Source organism: Dipodomys merriami, unplaced genomic scaffold, assembly GCF_024711535.1.
Source record: "Dipodomys merriami isolate MVZ:Mamm:240054 unplaced genomic scaffold, mDipMer1.0.p SCAF_291, whole genome shotgun sequence".
In the NCBI taxonomy this organism is placed as follows: domain Eukaryota; kingdom Metazoa; phylum Chordata; class Mammalia; order Rodentia; family Heteromyidae; genus Dipodomys; species Dipodomys merriami.
Window position 1 is genome coordinate 416,609 of NW_027204393.1, and position 22,186 is coordinate 438,794.

The following is a 22,186-nucleotide window of genomic DNA, read 5'->3' on the forward strand; positions in this document are numbered from 1 at the left end:
CTTTCTGAGTTGTTCTACTTGAAGCAAGGGGACAGATCTTTCTATTTTATCTTATTTTATTCTAAAGATGCTGTACAGAGGGGTTACAGTTACATGAGTAAGGTAATGAGTACATTTCTTACCAAACATTATTACCCCTCTCCTTTGTTTTTCTCCTACTATCTCTTGGGGACAAATCTTTATATTCCTCCACAGCCTGGGGATACAGGCTGCCTCCAGCAAGTATATGGCATCAGGCTGGAAGCTTTCTTTGGCTAAAGAAAGTTCTTGGGGAAGGACTCAGATAAGCAGCACAGGCTGCCAGCATTCCCAGCAGTTAGGGAAACCACATCTCTATCAAGAACAGGGTCTGGGCAGCACTTCAGGGTCCACAGTGGGGTTACCTCAGGCTCTATCTGTCCAAATACCCTCACCATTCCCTGTCCTATGGTGGCCCTCCTGGGTTAGTGCTGATTATTTGGTGAAGCTTCTGCTACTTCTGCTCAAGAGGAAAATGTCATAGGAGACATTGCAGGCTTCAGATTCTCAATGTATCTGGGAGTACATCTAGAAATGTCTATGTTCACTCAACCTGTCCAAACTTTTACTATCTATTCTGATGTTGTACCTAATATCTCCCCTTATCTGTGTTTTACTGTGAACACCCTGCATTCAGTTCAATTGATGACCTTTTTAAAAATTTTTATTGTAAAGGTGATACACAAAGGGATGACATTTATGTAAGTCAGGTTATGAGTACACTTCTTTTTTTTGTTTGGCTGTGGGGCTTGAACTCAAGTCCCAGACACTGTCCCTGAGCTCTTTTGCTTAAAGCTAGTGTTCTACCACTTTGAGCCAGAGCACCACTTACAGTTTTCTGGTGATTACTTAGAGATAAGAATCTCACAGGCCGGGCGCTGGTGGCTCACGCCTGTAATCCTAGCTACTCAGGAGGCTGAGATCTGAGGATCGTGGTTCAAAGCCAGCCCGGGCAGGAGAGACCATGAGACTCCTATCTCCAATAAACCACCAGAAAACCGGAAGTGGCGCTGTAGCTCAAGTGGTAGAGCGCTCACCTTGAGCTGAAGAGCTGAGGGACAGCGCCCAAAAAAAAAAAAAAAAAAAAAAGAATCTCACAGACTTTGGCTTTGAACTGAATCCTCAGATCTCAGCCTCCTGAGTCAATAGGATTACAAGCGTGAGCCACCAGTGGCCAGCTAGTACATTTCCTTTTGAACAGTGTCATCCCCTCACTCATTCTCCCCCCCATTTTTCCCCTCCAGATTCCCCTCCCCCTAAGTTATATAGTTCATTTCCAACATAGTGTCTAATGAGTGTCACTGCTGAATTGGTTCACCCTTTGTCCCACCATTTCTATGCTTCCCTTTCCCCTCTTCAAATCAGATAAACTTATATACAAGACAAAGGGTACAGAAATAAAAAACAGCAACAGAAGGGAATCAAGCAAGGAATAAAGGAAAAAAACCACAAACAGTACAATAAAACACCTCTTGATTCCACTTCTTGAAGTTCATTTTGATAAGCATCATTTTATATGATTATATGCACATAGATATTTTCTTGATCCATTCATCCATTGAGGGGTATGTGGGTTGATTCCATATATTAGCTATGATAAACGATGCAGTGAACATGATTGTGCTTGTGGCTTTAGTGTAGCCTGGTTTGTGGTCCATTGGATAAATGCCCAGGAGTGGGATTGCTGGGTCATAGGGAAGCTCCATGCTTAGCCTTTTGAGGAACCTCCATACTGCTTTCCAGAGTGATTGAACAAGTTTACATTCCCACCAACAGTGTAGTAGCATTCCCTTTTGGCCACATCCCTGCCAGCATCTGTTATTATTTGTTTACTTGATAATGGCAATTCTAACTGGAGTGAGGCAGAATCTCGGTGCTTTTTTTATTTGCATTTCTTTTTTTGTATTTAACATTTTTATTAGCATCAGCAAGTTATATATTTCATTTAGATATGTCCATGTATGCATACAATGTACTTTGACGAGACACATTGTTCCAGTTCCACACATCTACATAAAGTACTTTGACCATATTCACCCTCCTTCATTTTCTCTATTTGCCTTCCCTGTCCTTCTAGTACCCCCATAAAACCTTTTTTGCATTTCTTTTATGGCCAGAGAAGTTGCGTATTTCTTCGTGTGTCTATTGGCCATCCTTATTTCTTCTTCAGAGAAGTCGCTCTTTCAGTCTTTAGCCCACTTAATTGGGCTGCTGTTTCTTTGAGAATTCACTTTTTGGGAGGTTTAATTTTTTGAGCTTGAAGTATTTTAGATATGAGGTCTTTGTCTGATTCATAGGTAGTAAAAATCTTCTCCAATTCTGTGGGCTATTTATCCTGCTAGCTATATCCTTTGCCATGCAGAAACTCTTCGGTTTGATGCAATCCCATTTATCCAGTCTTTTTTTGATTTGTTGTGATTCTGGATCTTTACTTAGGAAGTTTTGAGCTGTGCCAAAGAGGCCTAGTGTTTCCTCCATCCCTTCCTGTAATATTTTTAGAGTATCTGGTCTTACATTGAGGTCTTTCATCCATTTAGAATTAGTATTCTGCTAATTTTTTACTCTCTCAGCAAAGCCTGAATCTTAAAACTACTAGGCTTCATCTCTTGTACATCTGGTTGTAAGTTGGAAGTTTCAACTTTTCTCTTTGTACCTTGCTTTCTTGTCTTCCTGAAGCAAGGCACATTGTTAATGGACAGAAAGACTGGTTATAACTGGGAACAGTGAAAAATAAGCTTTAGTTGATATTTCAAATGCATTAACCTAATCAACCTGATTTACCTGAACTTGTGAATATAGATGATGCCATTCTTTGTTTTGTCATACAAAGTACATTTTTATTGGCTAATCTTTGCATTGGTGAATTATATAAACTCTTGAGAGCTCTGAGTTTTACAGAGCCCTTACTCAAACTGCACCAAGAATGTTTTTTGTTTTGTTTTGTGTGTGTGTGTGTGTGTGTGTGTGTGTGTGTGTGTGTGTTTTGTTTTTTGGGGTGTGTGTGTGTGTGTGTGTGTGTGTGTGTGTGTACCTGAGGGCAGAGCTCTAGTTTCCCAGGACTCTTTTTTTTTTTTTTTTAATCAGTTCTAGGGTTTGAACTCAGAGCCTGGGCATTGTCCTTGAGCTTTATTTGCTCAAGGCTAGCACTCTACTACTTTGAGCCACAGCACTACTTGTGGTTAACTGGAGTTAAGAGTCTCATGGACTTTCTGCTCAGGCTGACATGGAACCACTAGCCTCAGATCTCAGCCTACTGAGTAGATAGGATTACAAGCGTGAGCCACTAGCACCTAGCTTCCCAGAGATCTTATTTCTTTCTTCTTATACCCAAAGAATGGTTTTTATGCCTTGTTTCAGAGAGCATTGTTCAAAATGCTTTCCAGCCCCCTGTGCAGAGAGGGAAAGACCTCTGTCAACTCTTCCTCATCTTGTCTGTCCTGGATATCATGAGTAAGAACCACAGGACTTGTGACCTCACCTGAATTGGTCTCTCCTTACATTTAGATCTTTGTTGTTGTTGTTTTTAAAAAAAAATATATTGTAAAGGTGATATACAGAGCAGTTACAGTTACATAAATCAGGCACTGAGTACATTTCCTGACATCTTCCCCTCTCCCCCCGCCAGAGTTGTAAAGTTCATTTCTAACATAGTGTCTAGTAAGTATCACTGCTGAATTGGTTCACCTTTTGTCCAATCATTTCTGTGCTTCTACTTCCCTTCCCCAAATCAGATGAACTTATATACATGTCGAAGAGTACAGAAATAAAAAATATAGACAAAAGGGAATAAACCAAGGGGGAGGAAGGGAAGAACAGCAACATTACAACATTCAGATCTTAATGATTCCTCCTGATCCTACCAAACTTTGCTGAGTTCTAATGATCCTTTTACTAATGTTAGAAAGAACTATTTATCCTGTTTCCATGTCTCTATGTTGCAAAGAAGTGGTTTCCCTAGGAAACTTCTGGGAATGAGTGATTCTTTATTTAGGATTGTTTTCCAAACAGAACTCCTCATATCGATGGAAGTTTACCCATTTAGTCTAAAGGCTCTCTGGATTTTTTTCATCTTCACAATTGACCATTAAGTAGTTTAGAGATCTAGTATTTATCTTTAGGATGATCTTTACACTGACACTTTCTACTCTGTTTCTAACTAATGAGAGAGAGGCAGGCCTAATATGTAATAGCCAAATGGCATGCCAGATCACTGTACACAGACTTCCTGGTAGATGGAAGAACAGAGTCCTCCAGACATCCAGCAGGAGGCACACGCCATCAGAAGCTACGTCTCCCTTATGTGGGTAGACCTTAACATTTTAAGATGCAAAGCATCATCTGTCACATTAAATTCAGGCTGTTAGTGTCAATATCATTGTTTTGATTTACATTGGCTTTATGTTGTAAATGAACTGTAAGTACACAGAGGTAGGCTGAAGTACTAAAGTACTGATATAAAACATCTTTACCTTTAAAAATAATAAAATTACTTAAGCCACTATGGGAGAAAGATCTAGACGCATTTTTATTTTTCCTTCAAAACTACTTGTAGATTTCTCATGTCTGAAAAACAATTGTATAAAAGAGAAGACCCCATCTGAATATGTATTAAAATCAGTGGGGAGGGGCTGGCATTTAACACCTTCTTTTCAGACATCCTCCATCTTTTCTGTTTTCCCTACCCCACCCCCAGCTATAGAGGAAATGATTAAACAGTCAAGTTTTGTACTGAGCTTTTGGAATAATATCATTAACAGACCCTTGTCTTTCCAACCCATCCAGCCTCATCTGCTACCAAGACCTTGTCCCTTGCTGAACAAGCCAGAGCACAAGCCTTTCAATGTGCCAAACTCTTTTCTACATCAGAGTTGTTTCCTCTTCTCCAGATGATCTACTTATTTTCCTGGTTACTTTCTAATTATCCTGCAGAGCTTAGCTTAAATCCCACTTCCTTACATCAGCATCTGAGCAGTATCTAGTGGATAGATGGGTGCTAAATGGATGGATGGATGGATAAACAGAGTCATGGATGGAGAAATCCATGATGGTAAGTGGTGAGTAGATGGATGGATTGATGGATTGATGGATGGATGGTGGTATATGGGTGGATGAAGGAATGAATACTGAATAGATGGTAGATGGATAGATAAATGGTAGACAGTGGATAGATAAATAGGTGTGTAAGTAGATGGGTCATTCGATAGACTGATAGGTAGATTGTGAGGCCTTCTCTAACTTTCCAATATAAGTGAAAATGTTCCTTGATGTAATTTTATACAGCAATAATTTGCTGAAAGGCAATTTGTAGTGATATGTTGATCTAATATTGACCCTTTTAGTGAACTGAAAATTCTAGAGGGCAAGGAGCTAATGATCTTAAACCTAAGACAAGGCATCCCTTTTAGAAGGCATTTACTACAGTATTGAATGATTGAAAATGGAAAATGAAGTGTATTTACATATCATTGAAATTGCTACAAAGAGGGTAAAATTGATTTTCTAACTTTCAAAAATATTTCAGTTAACAAGGAACAATTGAAAAGAATGATTATTCTAAGAATAGGTAATGTGTGCTCTTTGAGTTGAAAGAAAATACCAAAGTAAAACATTACTTGCAGACAACCTCTTTAGACACTAGCCACTGACAAAATATACACCTTTTTTTTTCTTTTTGCTTATGTGGTGCTGAGGAATCGAACCCAGGGCCTCAGAGGCATGCAAGGCAAGCGCTCTACCACTGAGCCATCTTCCCATCCCCCAAAATATACACCTAATACTGACAAAATACATCCAATACCCTAACAAAATATACCTAATCAATATGCAAATGACTTCAAATACTAGAGATATTTTGTCTTTTTGCAAAATTCAATTACTGATTGGACAGAATATCTCTTAAGATATATGCAGTTCATTGAACTATATGCTCATAATAGTAAGAATAAGCTCTTTTTTTCCTCTAAAGAGTATATCTTGAAAAAAATATGGAAAAGAGCTTCTCAAGATTATTTGGACGTATTCTCTTCCTGTGTTCAGCCCTCAGTGTCTCCTGTCTCAATGCTGTTCCAATGCCCCCATAGTAATAGAGATAGTACCTTCCCCAGGTACTGACACTTAAGAGCAAGGTAAGGCCAATGTGTCCAGCAGACACAATGCGCAGCAAGGATATGGCTAAACCAAGGCTACACTTGTAAAGTGGCTGGAAACTCCAAGAGCCAGGCAAGGATATTTTGGTGTAGAGTCACCCAAGAGCCCCATCTCTCTCCAAAGTAGTGAAGGAGACTAACCTCTCCAGATCATCAATCTCAAAAAACAGCTCAGGTTTCTGAGATCAGACTAGTTGCTGGACAAAAAGTGAAGACTTTTCAAGTCTATTCACTGGCCTAGTCTACAGTGTTCAGTTTTATTAGGAGCTAGGTTTTAAGCCTACTTTATCAGTGGTAGTTTAGTTCTGTAAATATACATTATTGTATACTTACTCTTAGGACATATACTCTTCCATAATTCTTTCAAATGTTGCTTTTGAAAAGACAAGAAGAAAGATGCAAAGCAAAGCCAGGCTCCATGGCTGACAACTGTAATTCTCCCTACTCAGGAGGCTGTGATCTAAGGATCATGGTTCAAAGCCAGCCCAGACAGGAAAGTCCATGACCCTCTTTTCTCCAATTAATCACGTTAAAACCTGGAAGTGGAGCTGAGTTCAGGTGATAAGAGCATTAGCCTTGAGCAAAAGAAGCTTAGGAACAGCGGCCCAGGCCCTAAATTCAAACCCCAGGACCAGTGGGTATGAACACACACACACACACACACACACACACACACACACACACACACACACACACACACACACACACACACACACACATTGCAAAGCACTTTATGAGAGAGAATTCATGCAAAAAAAAAAAAAGATAAACTCATAAAGAATGGTTAATACCAGACAACAAGCATATCTGGTGAGTTTATAGATTCTAAAGTAGTCCTCCTAAGGACTCTATAGTAATGCTTTCCTGAATACTCCCCCAAAGTATTTTCAGTAATGGCTTCAGCAGAAAAACAAATTAGGATCACAAGGAATGTTCTAAAATGTTTGGGTCCATGCTCAGATAGTTTGCTAGGGGAAGGTGGACCCTGCTCAAATACCTTTTGAAAATGCTCCCCTTCACCTTGATGAAGGATCAAACCTTGAGTATTTGACATAGGTCTGAGGAATAGAAATGAGGTAGGATTTAGTGTTCCATGGATGGGAATGGTGGCAATACGGCTTTCTAGAAACAGCAAAACTTTCAGACCAGCAAATAAAGAAGTACTGACATACCAGTATACCAGTATATACCTGGAAGTGTCTAAATTTCCACCCCTGTCACAGTCAGGCAGACAGTTTATGAATTATTAAATTCGTTGGTGAGTCAGAAATCACTCATACTGTCTGGCTTATGCAGGCAGCCTTTTTCCATTTGAGGCAGTAAATTATGGAGGGTCCTAAAATTCATTTGCATGTTTTTAATCTATGAGCAGTTCTATTCAGGCAAATAGACAACACTGATTACAAAACAACAAAATAATAAAGTTCAGAGATGCTAAAAATCAACAGTCTAATTTAACAAATAATAAGTAGTGTAATTTTCAAGGTTAAAAAAATACAAATCAGTTTGCTCTTTAGTGAATTCCTCCACACTCATTTCTTTCTTTTACTTCGTGTCTTCATGGATTTTTATTACTTTTTATTATTCTTTAATTGTGCAAAGGGGTTTTCAGTTCAAAATGTCAATTTTTGAATATAAGGCATCTTGATCCATGTCACCCCTTTCATTATTCTCCCCCATCTCTCCCAGCCCCATGTACCCTCTTAATTTACCTGGTTCTATTTTCACATCTGTGCATTGAATAATTTGACTGCATTCATCCGCCCTTCTCTACACTCATCTACTTCCTCCTCCAGATTTTTTTTTGGTCAGTTGTGGGGCTTGAACTCTGGGCCTAGGTGCTGTCCCTGAGCTCTTCAGCTCAAGGCTAGTGCTCTACCACTTGAGCCAAAGTGCCACTTCCAGCTTTTTCTGTTTATGTGATGCTGAGGAATCGAACCCTGGGCCTCATGCATGCAAGACAAGCACTCTACCACTGAGCTACCTTCCCAGCCCCTCCTCCTCTGGATTTTAATATACATACAAATATAGCAAACTACTGCACACTACCTAGATTTTTACCTTGTTCTTCTTCCACTCAGTAAAGATTTTTCCCATACCAGTACACAGAAATCTTCCTCATTCTTTTTCAAAGGGCCTTAAGATCTGAATTTCAATTCAGTTTGACGCAGTTTTGCACTGTATTTTTTATCTCTTTTTAACCAGTATCACCTCTAAGTGTAAGAGTGTGTGTGTGTGTGTGTGTGTGTGTGTGTGTGTGTGTGTGTGTGTGTGTGTGTGTGTGTGTGTGTGTGTGTGTGTGTGTGTGTATCTCTGGATATATCAGCTCAGTCCTCCAAAAAGCAGACATTAGAACAGAATGAGATGCATCAGAAACTTACCAAGAGAACATGTGAAGGATAAAGCCCAAAGGAAGCAGGAGCAGGTAGGGACAGCATCTGGGTTATGACGGAGGTAAGGAAGAACTGTATTGAGCTCCAAACTGCAACAGCCCTGAGAAAGTTTCAGCCAAATCAATGTGGAGCACAGAAGATATCACTCCTGAGAAGAGACCTGTGTTGAGATGGAACAGCCCAGCTCTTCTAAGCTCATTGTGCCCAGTTATGGGCAAAGGCATTGGAAGTGTATGACCTTGGTGTAAATATATTTGGATGCAAAGGTGCAGCCGCTGAAGGCTGTTCACGAACTTCTCTGCTTTCAGCAAATCCTCTTGAAGGAAGATCCGAGTGGCACATAATGCAAAGATCATCTTCTCCACACACTGAGTGAGAAACTCTCACGGGCCTCCTTTCCTGAAGGGAAACTTGGAAAAGGAAAATTGAGACATCAGCAGCTCCCTTGACTCCATAGTTGGGTTAACAAATGGTTCTCATCTTCTCCCTCCCCTGTCTCTCTCACTCTGCAAATTTTCACTCTCAGTTATCATTATCAGCAGGCTCAGGTGTCTTACCTCATGTTGTAAATGAAACTTTCATTCCGGGAAAGGCTGAATCCTGTGTAATCCAAGTAATAAGGGGGTCAGTGGAGTACCAGGGAACACCCAGACTGCTCCGAAATTCTGTACGTTTTCCTTTCTGTTCTCAATGCTTCCTCCCCTTCACCAAGGTCAACCAACCCTGTCAGTTCAATGACTAGCCTTCCCACCTGCTGATCCCTGGGCACAAGTCAGTAAGGACTGACAAGAGCAGCCAGAGCGCACAGTCAACAAAATTCACACTTTGTCCTCTTGCAAGAGTTGTGGATACTCTGGGGACTCCAGAATTGTAGGCAAGGTGCAGGAAAGGCAAAAAATCCTAAGAGGTACTACTGTACCACTTTAGTTCCCAGGAATACATGTTCATTTGTGTGTGTGTACGCCAGTCCTGGGGCTTGAACTCACAGTCTGGGTGCTGTTTCTGAGCTTTTATGCTTAAGGACAGTGCTCTACCCCTTGAGCCACAGCTCCACTTCTAGATTTTTCTGGTTAATTGGAAATAAGAGTCTCATGGACTTACCTGCCCATGCTGGCTTTGAACTATGATCCTCAGATCTCAGCCTCCTGGCTAGTTACAATTACAGATGTGAGTCACCAGTGCCTGGCTATCTTTTTTCTATTAGGAATAATGTCCTACGGCAGTCTGATATAGTGCATATTTGGCATCCTAAAGAGTATTACTCCATCTTTGCAGATTTTCAATCAACCTGATAGAACTTTAGTGTTTCTTTAGGAGACCATTCCATTGTCCCATGAGCTTGACTCATAAAATTGTGGTCTTCATGTACCACAATACAGGTACGTGTTATTGTAATATAGGATAAGGCAGCAGGACCCAGAATAAGAGCTCACTCTAGCATCTCCTTCATTATGAAATAGGACCCAGTTGTGTGAAGTTCTTTTTTTTTGTTTTTACATGCCAGTTGTGTGAAGTTCTATGCATGTAGATCCAACACTCCATAAGATCAAAGAGGCAGAAGGTCTTTGGCAGAAAAAGTATACCCAATACATAATTGTTATCAAACCCTATTCATGATGAACCACTGGCTCTTTGAGATAGGAGAAACCTGGTGAAATCAACTTGCCACTAAGTAGGTGACTGATGTTCTTAAGGAGTAGTCTCTGTTGATGATAGGTTGGACAATCAGATGCAGAAGAAGCTAAACTGGTAGTAATTGGTGGAGTCCTTGCAGTTGGCCTATGTGTAACCTCCATCTCTACCTTTGAGGCTGATAAATTGATTTGTTCCTTGTTCCAAATCTGGATGGCTTTTGAGGAAGGATAATATCCAACTGGCCCAGTTCTGTAGTCCACTTGGGGTTTAAGTGACTCTTCTAGGGAGGGAATTAGCATATGGCACAAGACACCAAAAACAAAACAAAACAAAACAAAACAAAACCCTGTAATCCGAGCTAATTAGGAGACTGAGATCTGAGGATCATAATTCAAAGTCAGTCTGGAGGGGAAAGTCCATGAGACTCTTATCTCCCATTCATCACCAAAAAAGCTGGAAATGGAGCTGTGGCTCAAGTGGTAGAGCACCAGCATTGAGCAGAACAGCTCAGACCTTGAGTTCAAGTCCCAGGACCAGAATAAAAGCAAAACAAAAAACAAACCTCTCACACCGTGTTCACCCCCCTAATGTTCATCCACATGTCTCTACCTACCCCAGATTTCCATGTCTGTTCTTTTCTTTCTAGGCTCCAACTTGATGGACAGGTTGTTGGCTCTTATCCAGTGATACACTTTTTTTATGTTGGGCCATTTTTCCTTTTACATAAAATATCTGAAGCTCACTGTTCACAGTTCTGTCTTCAGACTTGCAAGGCCACTCCATTCATTTTCAGCTTCATCCACATTCCAGTGGCATTACCATAAACCAGTGGCCTTTCCTCCTCCTCCAGCACGTTATATGGGGCACCAACCTGCTCATAGAAGAAAGCTGCTGAGAGAGTACTAGAGCAACCTTAGTGGGGGACATAATGGTTTGGGCAACCTGTTCTTGCAGCTTCTTTTGCCCTTCTAGTGCACAGCTTGATCCTGGATATGCCACGTCCAATTTATAATAGCCTGCTTTGGGTCTATGTAGCATTGTCTTGGCAGGTTCAACAGGTCCCAGCATATAATAGGAAATTCTAGATGAATGGTCATGTGGTCCCATGGTCTAATGTTCCTTTTCTTTCAGGGCTGACATACCAAGAACTGTTTCTCAAAAGATACACAATTCTTGGTTGCAGATGATATGGCCCTACTTTAGTTCTGCACACATCTGTGGTTCATCTACTGGACTGACCATGATTTTTATGTATGTTTTCTCATCACTGACACCTGTGACATCACAGGAACTGCTTGATCATATGACTTAAGAGACAGAGCTTGTTGTATCACATCTTGGACCTCTGCCAAAACCCTGAGATGTCCTGAGTCCTCTCAAAGCTGGCAGCCTTCCTTTCCTTGTCATTCAATATAGAGGCTAGAGCAGTTTCTAAGTGGGTATTTGTTAATTCCATAACCCAAGAGTCTTACCAGGTAGATACAGTTATTTACCTTTTGCTTTGGTGGTATGTTCCAGGCAGACTCTGACCTTGGTGCAGCAGATCTGAAGTTATGGTGGTTCCAGTGCCCTCCTCATGACAGGTTCTGTAGAAAGGAGGTGTGAGCAGTGCGAGTTCTGCTGTCTCAGTAAGCTTCAGAAAGTCCTTGCCATGTAAATGTGATAAATTCAATGCAGGAAAATACAGAAATGCACACAAAGAGGGCAAGGGGTGACACTGTCCAAAAAGAAATAAACTCGTTACCTAATTTATGTAACTGTAACCCTCTGTACATCACCTTTATGATAACAATTTTAAAAAGAACAACAAAAAAGAAGGCAAGGAAACCAGATGCCAGTGGCTCACACCTGTAATCCTAGCTACTCAGAAGGCTGAGATCTAAGAATTGTGGTTTGAAGCCAACTCTGGGCAGAAAAGTCTGTGAGACTCTTATCTCCAGTAAACTACCATGAAAGTTGGAAAGTGGAGCTGTAGCTCACGTGATAGAGCACTAGCCTTGAGCAGAAAAGCTCAGGGATAGCACCCAGGCCCTGACTTCAAGTCCCAGGTCTGGCACACACACACAAAAAAAAGGCAATGAAGAAAATGTTGCTTTTATCCGGAATGTAATCAGTATCTGAAGAGCTTTAAGGTATGCATGCTGCACCTCATATGGAAGCTGGGGCTGCAGCAATTGGCCAGAATAAGACACCCCTACGATTCAGCTGGAGGAAAAACTTTGAAGTTATTAGCTACTGTTTCAAATTGCATTCCAGAGCTCTCAGAACCAATCACTCCTCCTCAATTATAATTCACATTATCTTTTATTTCCTAATAATTGATTTTTCTTTCCTTCAGCTATGACTCATTTAGGGGACTTACTCCTTAGATGCTCTTTCAACAATATTGTGCAGTACTCTTCTCCCCTCAAATGCTTTATGAAAAGGTTATCACATCAATGTTCACAACTTTTGATATACTAATACTGTTTTTCCAAATATGTCTGTCTTTCTTTCTTTCTTTCTCCTCTCTTTCCTTCTTTTCTTCCTTCTCTTTCTTTCTTCCTTTCTCTCTTTCCTTATTCTTTCTTTCTGTCTGTCTTTTTTCTTTCTTTCTTTCTTTCTCTTTCTTTCTTTCTTTCTTTCTTTCTTTCTTTCTTTCTTTCTTTCTTTCTTGCTTGCTTTCTTTCTTTCTTTCTTTCTCTTTCCTTTTTCCTTATTCTTTCTTTCTTTCTGTCTTTTTTTCTTTCTTTCTCTTTCTTTCTTTCTTTCACCAGTCCAGGGGCTTGTAAACCCAGGGCCTAGGTGCTGTCCCTGAGATTCTTTTGCTCAAGGCAAGCACTCTACCACTTGAGTCACAGCACCACTTTGGCTTTTTCTGTGTATGTGGTAATGAGGAATCAAACCCAGGGCTTCGTGCATGCTAGGCAAGCACTCTTCCACTGAGCCACATTCCCAGCTCCAAATATGTTTCTCTATTCCCCTGCCATCCTCCAGTTGCATTGTTTCAAACGCTGACTTGCCTTTCAACCATATCTTCAGAATGATGCACTATGAGTTTAAATGCAGCATGAGAGAGGTAAGTGCACTGTCTCATCTCCTCAGACTACAGGCACCCCTTCCAGAAGGTTGCTTCTGTTCTTTTAATCACAGACATGGATTCCCCTTATTCCTTCCTCTGTGGAGTAGGTCAGCTCAAGAGGATCATTGGAATGTCTGGAAGAATGTTCTTTCACTATATCCAAAAGGTAAGTAATATATCAATGATTCCAGAATTAGTTTCAACTATAGCAGTCCACAAAGTCACTCTGTCCTTTGAACTCATAGGACACTTTGCTCTTAACGGATACTTGCAGTTCTTTCCATGTACTTCTATTATTTTTTTGATCTCTCATCTCTTTAAGAGATATTTTAGAAAGACCTTAAGAGCCAGGTCTGAGCCCTACTTGTGTCTCCAAACCTAAGAAAATTAACATATGTAAAAACATGCACATATATATATATACACACACAAATTTAAATTATATAGTTTGTAGTTAAGTCTTCAATATAGACCTGCAATCCACTTGGTATCTTTAAGCTTACTACTCCTTTACTAAATTTCTTTTTTAAGAAAAGTGATTTAATAATAGTTTAATATAAAAGATTTGTAATAGAAGTCATCTTTTAATACATTTAATAAAATTACCCTTCAAATAAAAATCATAATGGCTTCACTCTTGCCAGGCAAGTACTCTACCACCTTAGCTCTTTGCCTTTTTCATTGTTAGAACTTTCCTGAAATTTCTGTGAGCTTTATCACTGGACATGGATGCTGCAGACAAGGTCTCTGTGGGGCTTTCTTCCTTAGAAAGAGTAGGCAGAGGGTTATAAGGGACAAGTCATGGGAAGAAACCAAAGCTTTGCCCTTGAGATGTAAATAAGGCTTAGCTGATGTTTTTATATAGGAATTAGACGGTTTCTAAATTAGACTCTTAACCTCCAGGGCAGGATTGTGTAGTCAACAAATATCTTGTAATTATAAAAAAATCTAGTACCATAAAGCTAAAAGTTATAAAAGCTACCCTAAAACTGGAGGGATAGGAAGAAATAGAAATAATGAGACAGTTGAAGTGGTAAGAAGAGAAAGAAGAGAAGCAAGAGACATGGGTTTGGAGAAAATAATGAGATGAGTGCTCACAAGTAGCAAATTTGTAGCTGCCACTAGCAAGATGGGAATTAAAGAGACACCTCTGTATCTGTCAAATGGGAGGTCCCCAACAGCTAGATGTGCATCACTACACTGGTGAGAACAGAATCCGAACCAAGTGGTGTGAGATTCAATGGTGGAGAAGCACAGAGGCAATATATTGTCAAAGTCTTCAACATCAAGAACAGGCATAGAAGACCTGGGGAGAAAGGAAGACCAAGAAATTAAAACTGTTCTAACACACAGCACACCACAGTGCATTGGTCTGCTAGAAAGAAAGAAACTAAAACAAATTACAAGAGGAAAAGGAATCGATCTAGGCCTTAGAGAGCAAAGTGGATATTGTTTCCTCTTCAGTGGAGTGGAGGAGAGACAGATAATTGAACACTGTTGTTATGGTTTGGCCCTTCAATGTCCCCAAAGGCCCAGCTAAAGATATGTTCTTCAGACAATGGTGCCACTGAAATATACTGAGACCCTTAGGAGATTGGCCCAGGAGAAGGGAGTGTGTGGTAAAGAAAACTGTCTGATCACCCTAAGGAAGCTGGGAAGCAGAGAGAGAGAGAGAGGAAGGGGCTGGGATCTTCCTCAAAAACACTCCCTGCCATGATGTAATGCCTTGCTATGGGCCCAGATGTGATAGAAGCAAGCAACCATGGAGTGATGTCTATAAAACCATGAGCCCAAATCAATCATTCCTAGACTATCTCAGACATTGTGTCCCACAGCAACAGAAATTCGACTAACACAGGTGTGAGGTTTTGAAAAAAGAAAAAGTAAGAGTGTCTGTATGTCACTTCTTTCCTCTGTAAAGGAAAACACAAGGTCCTCTTGTGCAGAAGAAAGGGCTGTGGTTGAAAGTGGCTCAAGGGCAGTGATAAATTTCTGGAGTTGTCTGAGAAAAAAAAAAAGCCATACTACATGGATAATCTGTCAATGGCTTAATAAGCAGGATTTTCAGTGGTGACTGGAAAATGACATGATTCTCTCCAAAAAGGGCTCCTACAATCAGACGATGGGAAATGGTGGCATAGGATTGGGCAATAGGCAGACAGACACACCTGGAGGCCACCATAAAAGGGAGATTGAGTTCTAAGCCAGTGTAAGAGTAATGACTCACAAGGGTCTAAAGGCAGCATACACGAGCTCCAGGGAGACAGGGAGGACTCTCCATTCAAAGGAATGGAGAATTTGACGAGTTGATGGTTCAGAGAGAGTGGAAAAGAAAAGGGAATGCTGTCAAAAAACGAACTGTAAAGTTCTGGTTTTGAACATCGGTCCATATCTGGGTCAAGGTCAGACAGGTCCAGGCTATGTCTGAGAAACTGAACTTTGGGATAAAGGTCATTAAGCTTCAAAACACAACAGATTCTGAAGCTAGGACAAAGCTACCCAGAACAATGGAAAGGGGACAGGAGAGGGGTAGATGAATTACCTATCCTGGAAGACATAGGGGAGTGAACTAGAGATACAATAATAGGCCACCAGTGTCTGTTCAAGTCAAAAGGAGACACTACTGAGAAGGAAAACTAACAGAAACAATTTTTTTGGACTACATTTACTTTTTTTGTTTGTTTTTTTGATTTTTTGGTCATGGGGCTTGAACTCTGGGCCTGGGTGCTGTCCCTGAGCTCTTCAGCTCAAGGCTAGCACTCTACCACTCGAGCCACAGTGCCTTTTCTGGATTTTTTTGGTGGTTTATTGGAGATAAGAGTCTCAGACTTTCCTGCCTGGGCTGGCTTTAAACATCATCCTTAGATCTCAGTCTCCTGAGTAGGTAGGATTACAGGCATGAGCCAATGGCGCCCCACTAGTTTTGTTGTTGTTGTTATTTTTTACCTTTATCACCAATCACCTACTGAACATTTCCCCTAGTGGATATTTCTGGGTTTTATTTGTTTGCTTACAGTCCTAGGGATCAAGACTAGAGCCTCATGCTACCATTGTTACACCCCCAATCTTAGTGCCTATTTCAAGACTTCGCTAAAAGAAAATATCTTCCCTAGATTCTGTAATTTACTCTTTTTCTTTCATTTTGGTTTGTAAATTTTAGAAAGTCGCATTACCATTTGCTCGGAGAGTTTTTCTGAAAACAAGAAACAAAAGTCATTTTTATCACCCTTCTGAATTCTCACCCAACTGTTTTATCCTCAATTTGAGAGCTCACATTCTTGACCCATAACAGACAGTAATACAGAACAGCCCCTCAGGTCACCTAGCTGTGGATCCCAACACTAATTCACCTATTTATTTCTTCTGGCATAATCCTGGTCACCAAAATATCCTAACTTACTTTTTCTTTCTTCAAAATGGTGTAATACTTGTATTAATCCAGTACAGTTATGATGAAGTTTAAGTGAATCTTATCATTGAGATTCAGTTGTAAAGAACTGAGCATGGTACCTAGTACACAATAATTGCCTTAAAAGATTCGAAGCTCTAGGCTGGAAGCTGATGGCTCACACTAGTAATCCTCGCTACTCAGGATGATAAGATCTAAAGATCTCAAACAATCCAACTCAGGCAGATAAATCCTCTAGAGACTCTTAACTCCAATGAACCAGCAAAAGGCCAGAAGTGTAGGTGTAGCTCAAGTGATAGAACACCAGCCTTAAGCATAGAAGCCAAGCAAGAGAGTGAGGCCTTGAGTTCAAGCCCCAATACTGGTATAAAAACAAAAACAAAAATGATTTGAAGCTCATTAATTTCAGAATTCCGTTCTTCTAATTTCATACTGCCCATAAAGCTTATGATATATTTCTCATTTTTTAATTTATTTAAATAAATAAATGTTTATGGATGTTTGAATTACTACAAATAAATTATTTTGGTGATGATACTTTTTTTTTTTTGGTCGGTCATGGGGCTTGAACTCTGGGCCTGAGCTCTGTCCCTCAGCTCTTCAGCTCAAGGCTAGCTCTACCACTTCAGCTACAGCACACTTCCTTGATGATGATACTTAATTTGAATAATACATCAAGTGACTTTAATTGTATGTGCTTTTTTAAAACACAATTTAACTCATGTCCTTTAGAAAAATGAGTACCTACAGATTAGGCTTTTTGTCTTTTTTTTTTTTTTTTGCCAGGCCTGGAGCTTGGACTCAGGGACTGGATGCTGTTCTTGAGCATCTTTTGCTCAAGGCTAGAGCTCTACCACTTGAGCCACAGCACCACTTCTGTTTTTTTCTGTGTATATGGCATTAAGGAATCGAACCCAAGGCTTCATGTATGCTAGGTAAGCACTTACCACTAAGCCACATTCCCAGCCCCCTTTTTGTCATTTTTATTAATTTTTTTCATTAACAAATTCTAATAAATTAACAAATTCTAATAAATAACAAATTCTAGAAATAAATTAGATCAATAATTTTTAAATACATCATTCTCATGGAAAATAACAGCATGATTAAATTTGAAGCAAAAACTTCTTACCAGTTTGTTGTTAACTAACCATATTCACACTCAAAGTGGCTTACCATTTATCACAGAAGTTTTTAGAATGGAAACATATAATAGCTGGGCTTTGAGCATGTAGGAAAACAAGCTGCTAGGGAGGTTGTTGGCCCCTGGACTTTAAAGGCCTCCCCCATCCCACCTGTCACACCAGCATTCACATTCTCTTCTTACTAATCCCTTCTTAAAGCTAACTTCAATTCCCCCTTATCCAGGGCAAAGGTTCAGCATGAGAGGGAAAATAAGGACATTACTAACTCTGACTATGAAGCAGCAACATTATTCCACTGCCTGCTATCTGCTGTGCTATCATTCCCAACACCCCTTTCTCTTCCTGATCCTCTTCCCTGTCTTTTCCAACCATAGACATTAAATCTCAACACTTATTTTACTGAATACATCTGTCTATATGGCAGGATATCCCCACTGTGATGGCATTAGGTAAATGGAAGCCTGGCCTATACAGTTATTCTTCTGAAAAACTGCTCAATACAATACCAAAACTTCAATAGTAACTTTCTTACACACACACACACACACACACACACACACACACACACACACACACGATCAATAACACAGTCAGATTAGGATTATTTAATAGTACCTATCTGGTGGAAGTTTCTCACTTTTCCCTAGGATTTATTTCAAAGGAAGAAATCTCAGGGCTAGCCAGATGATTAAGAAATAAATGGCCATGTCTGTCACCTTACCCAATCTCCATATTCTACCCAGGCATGTGTGCAATGCTGTCCTTTGCCCTTCCTCCATAAATGGACTAGACAACTACTGTGGAAGCCAAAACTTGCTCTGTGCAGTAGTCTGGAAAAGCACTCATTGGTGTGAGAACTAGTTAGGAAAAGAGATCAATTAAAAAAAATAAGTAAGTGTTTCAAAATGTAGCCCTTACAAGAACATATATGTTCCAGCACAGAAAGCATCCAACTGCCCAAACAAATAACAAACAAAAAGCAAAAAGACAAAAGTTTAATCTTAAAAGAAATGTTAGCTGAAACAATCACAAAACTGTCTGTCCTATCAAACAGAAGAGCTGGAAATGTGTCTTCTATGCTAGCTCCTGATTCTAATGAATCCCATCACCAAGAACTGAAATTATGGCTCAGCTGTAAAGCCCTGGGCCCTTGTTTTCCCAGTGGCCTAAATCAATACCCCTGTCCAGGACAAGATGCTAAGCGAGATACCTAATTATTTCAGGCCACTAGGGTAAGCACTATTCCTGGCGACTCTGCAGGCAGTACCGTGGATGAGGGTTTCTAATTCTCTTTGGTGATCTGGCTTGGTGTAAACTGAGATTTTTTTTTTCTGACAGATAAGCAGGAAAGGCCACCTCCAGTCATGAGAAACAATCAAGGCCAGTTTCTATTCTTACTGGATGTAGAAAAGTCTACTTTTCCCAGTAACATTCCTGACACCTATCCTCATGTTCATTATCTGATTATCAAAAACCTAATGAGAACCTCTGGTATTCACTTCCTATACAAAGGCCTCTCAGCCTAAAGGAATCACATAATTAACCTGCAGAATAGTTTCAATAGGCCAACCTAACACCCCTGTCTAGAAACCTGGAAGAAGGGTCTCCAATGGGCATTTTCAGGGCAATGTTGAGACAAATCCCTGCTCTCAGGAAAGGCAATACTGACTGATTCAAATTGCCCATTGTCAAATCCCAAATTCTTTATGGGCCACTACCCTTGATATTAGCTAACATAGAAAGAGAAAGGCAAACCCATTCAGTCACTTCCATTCAGAAAATAGTGAAAAAAAGAGGTCTTAAAATTTAGAAGAGTCATCTAAAATGAATTCAACGAGGCAGTGTTATAGTTGGAAAGTGGATCGGCTGATGTCTGCGTCTGGTTTTGTAGGTCACACCTTCTTCCTAAGTTTAGAGCAGTGTTTTACTTACCATATTCCTCCTTGAAAACTTCTATTTACTTTCTTAAATCGTACACACAGACTGAGCGGTCTGCCCCATGGGTACACAGATCCAGGCTGAAGAATTTCTACGGTTGTGAAGAATAAATAAGACATTAGAGGGAGCCGGCTTTAATGTGAGAAGAAATACCCCATGCCCCTGCAGAGACGGATATAATACCTCCTCTTCATCATTGCAAATAACCCAACGGATTTATCCTATGCGGTTTTTCAAACTGCGCTCCCCTCCCTCCCTGTCTTCTTCAAAGAAATGCAAACACAAGTGCTTCGAAAAGGGTAGGTGTAAAAGAACATTCTGCACAATTATATCTAGGCTGCGGCAGATTTCTCTCACATGCATATATATCTTTGGAGGATATTAATTCACGATGACAGCTGAGTGTGACAAATGCACAGTACACAAATTGGAATGCTGCCCCCCCCCAAGCAACTACAAACCCCATGCACACACAAACACATGCGACTCATCCCACTTCACACGCACACATACACACACACGCACACGTGCCCTCACTTACAGGAGCTTAACCACAATCAAAGCACCCCCAAACATCAGGAGGAGGCGCGGGCTCCCGCGAGCTGCCCCCACACAGGCAGCCGCACCTTCATCTACAGGCGTGGTTGTCGCGCTCCCACCCGCATCCCGCTGCGCGGACACACGCGCGCCAGGCGCTCGGCGCTGGTCCGCCCTCCCGGGGCGGTGAGGGGGGGGGGGGGAGCCGGGCCCGGTGGGGCGGGAGCGCCGCGGGGCAGGGCCTGGGCGCCCGGGGAGGGGACGAGGGGCGGGCGCGGGGCGGTGCCCGGCTCACGTGGGCGGGCGGGAGCTGCTGAAGGTCCGCTCCGGAGCCCGGGCTGTCCTCTCGCGCGCGGCGCTGGCCGGGGCGGCGGCGGCCAAGAACCAGAAGGAGGAGGACGACGAGGGAGGCGGCGGTGGCGGTGGCGCAAGAGGAGGGGAGGACGGGGGCGGCGTCGGACTGGAGCCGAGCGGCGGCGCGAGCTGCCCGGGGCGCAGTCGTGAGCTCGCCCGCCGGGCCCCCACCCCGCAGCTACACCCTGCCGTGCCCAGCTCTGCCCCCCGCGTCCGTGCCCCCGCGGGGAGCGCGCCGGGGCTGCCCCCCGAATGACGGGCGGAAGGTTCGACTTCGACGATGGCGGCACCTACTGCGGCGGCTGGGAGGAGGGCAAGGCGCACGGGCATGGCATCTGCACGGGGCCCAAGGGCCAGGGCGAGTACTCGGGCTCCTGGTCGCACGGCTTCGAGGTGGTCGGAGGCTACACCTGGCCCAGCGGCAACACCTACCAGGGCTACTGGGCGCAGGGCAAGCGGCACGGGCTGGGGGTGGAGACGAAGGGCAAGTGGATGTACCGGGGGGAGTGGTCACATGGTTTCAAGGGGCGCTACGGGGTCCGGCAGAGCCTGTGCACCCCGGCTCGCTACGAGGGGACCTGGAGTAACGGGCTGCAGGACGGGTACGGCGTGGAGACCTACGGGGACGGAGGTGAGCGGCGTCGCGGGCGGCTCCAGGAGCCGGCGTGGTGGGCACTGCCCAGGTTTCGGGGTAGCGGGGAGGACGCGAGGCGCACGTGTCCGGAAACCCGCCAAAACACCTGGGGAGCCTCCTCTCCCCCCCCCCCGCCCCGCGCCCTCCCTTCCCCCGCTCCCCCCCACCCCGAGGGTGCCTGTGTTCGCGACCCCGATGAAGGGAGGGTTTGGTCCGGAGGGGGTTCCTGGGGACCGACAGGGTGTCCCCACCCCCGGGCGAGCGCGGCTTGAATGTACCTGGCGTGGCGCTGCCACCCGGGAGGGTTGCGCCCCGGCTGGGGAGAGGACGCTGTCACTTGAGCCTGTCACATTACGTTCCTGATCCCTCCCTCCCTCTCCCGGCCGGGTTTGAAATCGTCACTCCGGTGGAGTTCCAACGAGCGCCCGGGGCTGGTGAGGCGGCCGGGTCCGGCTGACCGCTCCGCGGATTGGTTTCACGTGGAGTCTCAGATTTCGCTTCTGGTCCTCTAGTAGCCTAAAGATAGAAGCCAGAACCCCATAACTAACATGTTGGACGGAATGAGCCTTATTTAGAGTGCATTTTGGAAACGTGCTGGTTTGGGCCAGCGGAGAGGCCCACCTGAGAGCAGGTGGAATTCACAGGGTGTGAGGGTGGCTCTAGCTTTCATTCCGTTCCCTCAAGGATTGCTTTTCAATCAAAACAAGAGCGGGCTTCGCCGACTACGAGAGGTCATTGGACTAGGGAAACGTTTTAGAATGGGCCGTGAAGTTTTTTGGTGTTTCTTTTTCAATTTTAAGAAAAAAGTATAGTTGAAAAAATAGATTCCTATAGTTAGCAGCTACTTTGCCTCTGAGTACTGAATCACTAGTTTGCAGTAAGAGGTCTTAACATGTGTAAACAACATAACACCTTA

General features: G+C 42.5%; 1 protein-coding gene and 1 long non-coding RNA gene across 6 annotated transcripts in view; one reads left to right on the forward strand and one right to left on the reverse strand.

The window, feature by feature from the left end:
- Positions 1-8,548: 8,548 nt before the first annotated feature.
- Positions 8,549-20,389, reverse strand: LOC138839062 (uncharacterized). Its single transcript, XR_011375828.1, has 5 exons — positions 20,287-20,389; positions 19,740-19,836; positions 11,686-11,778; positions 10,806-11,063; positions 8,549-8,967 (listed from the first exon to the last, which is right to left on the reverse strand). It is a non-coding gene; the product is annotated as an uncharacterized lncRNA (long non-coding RNA).
- A 194-nt stretch (positions 20,390-20,583) lies between these two features.
- The window catches only part of Jph1 (junctophilin 1), a 79,994-nt gene continuing 78,391 nt past the window's right edge, over positions 20,584-22,186 (forward strand). For 4 of the 5 annotated variants that reach the window (XM_070038733.1, XM_070038729.1, XM_070038732.1 and 1 more), the window contains exon 1: positions 20,672-21,267. In XM_070038733.1, the coding sequence (XP_069894834.1) occupies positions 20,889-21,267 (379 nt within the window). In that variant the 5' untranslated portion in view covers positions 20,672-20,888. Of the gene's footprint in view, positions 21,268-22,186 lie in introns of all 5 variants that reach the window. The other variant, XM_070038731.1, reaches the window with a different exon arrangement.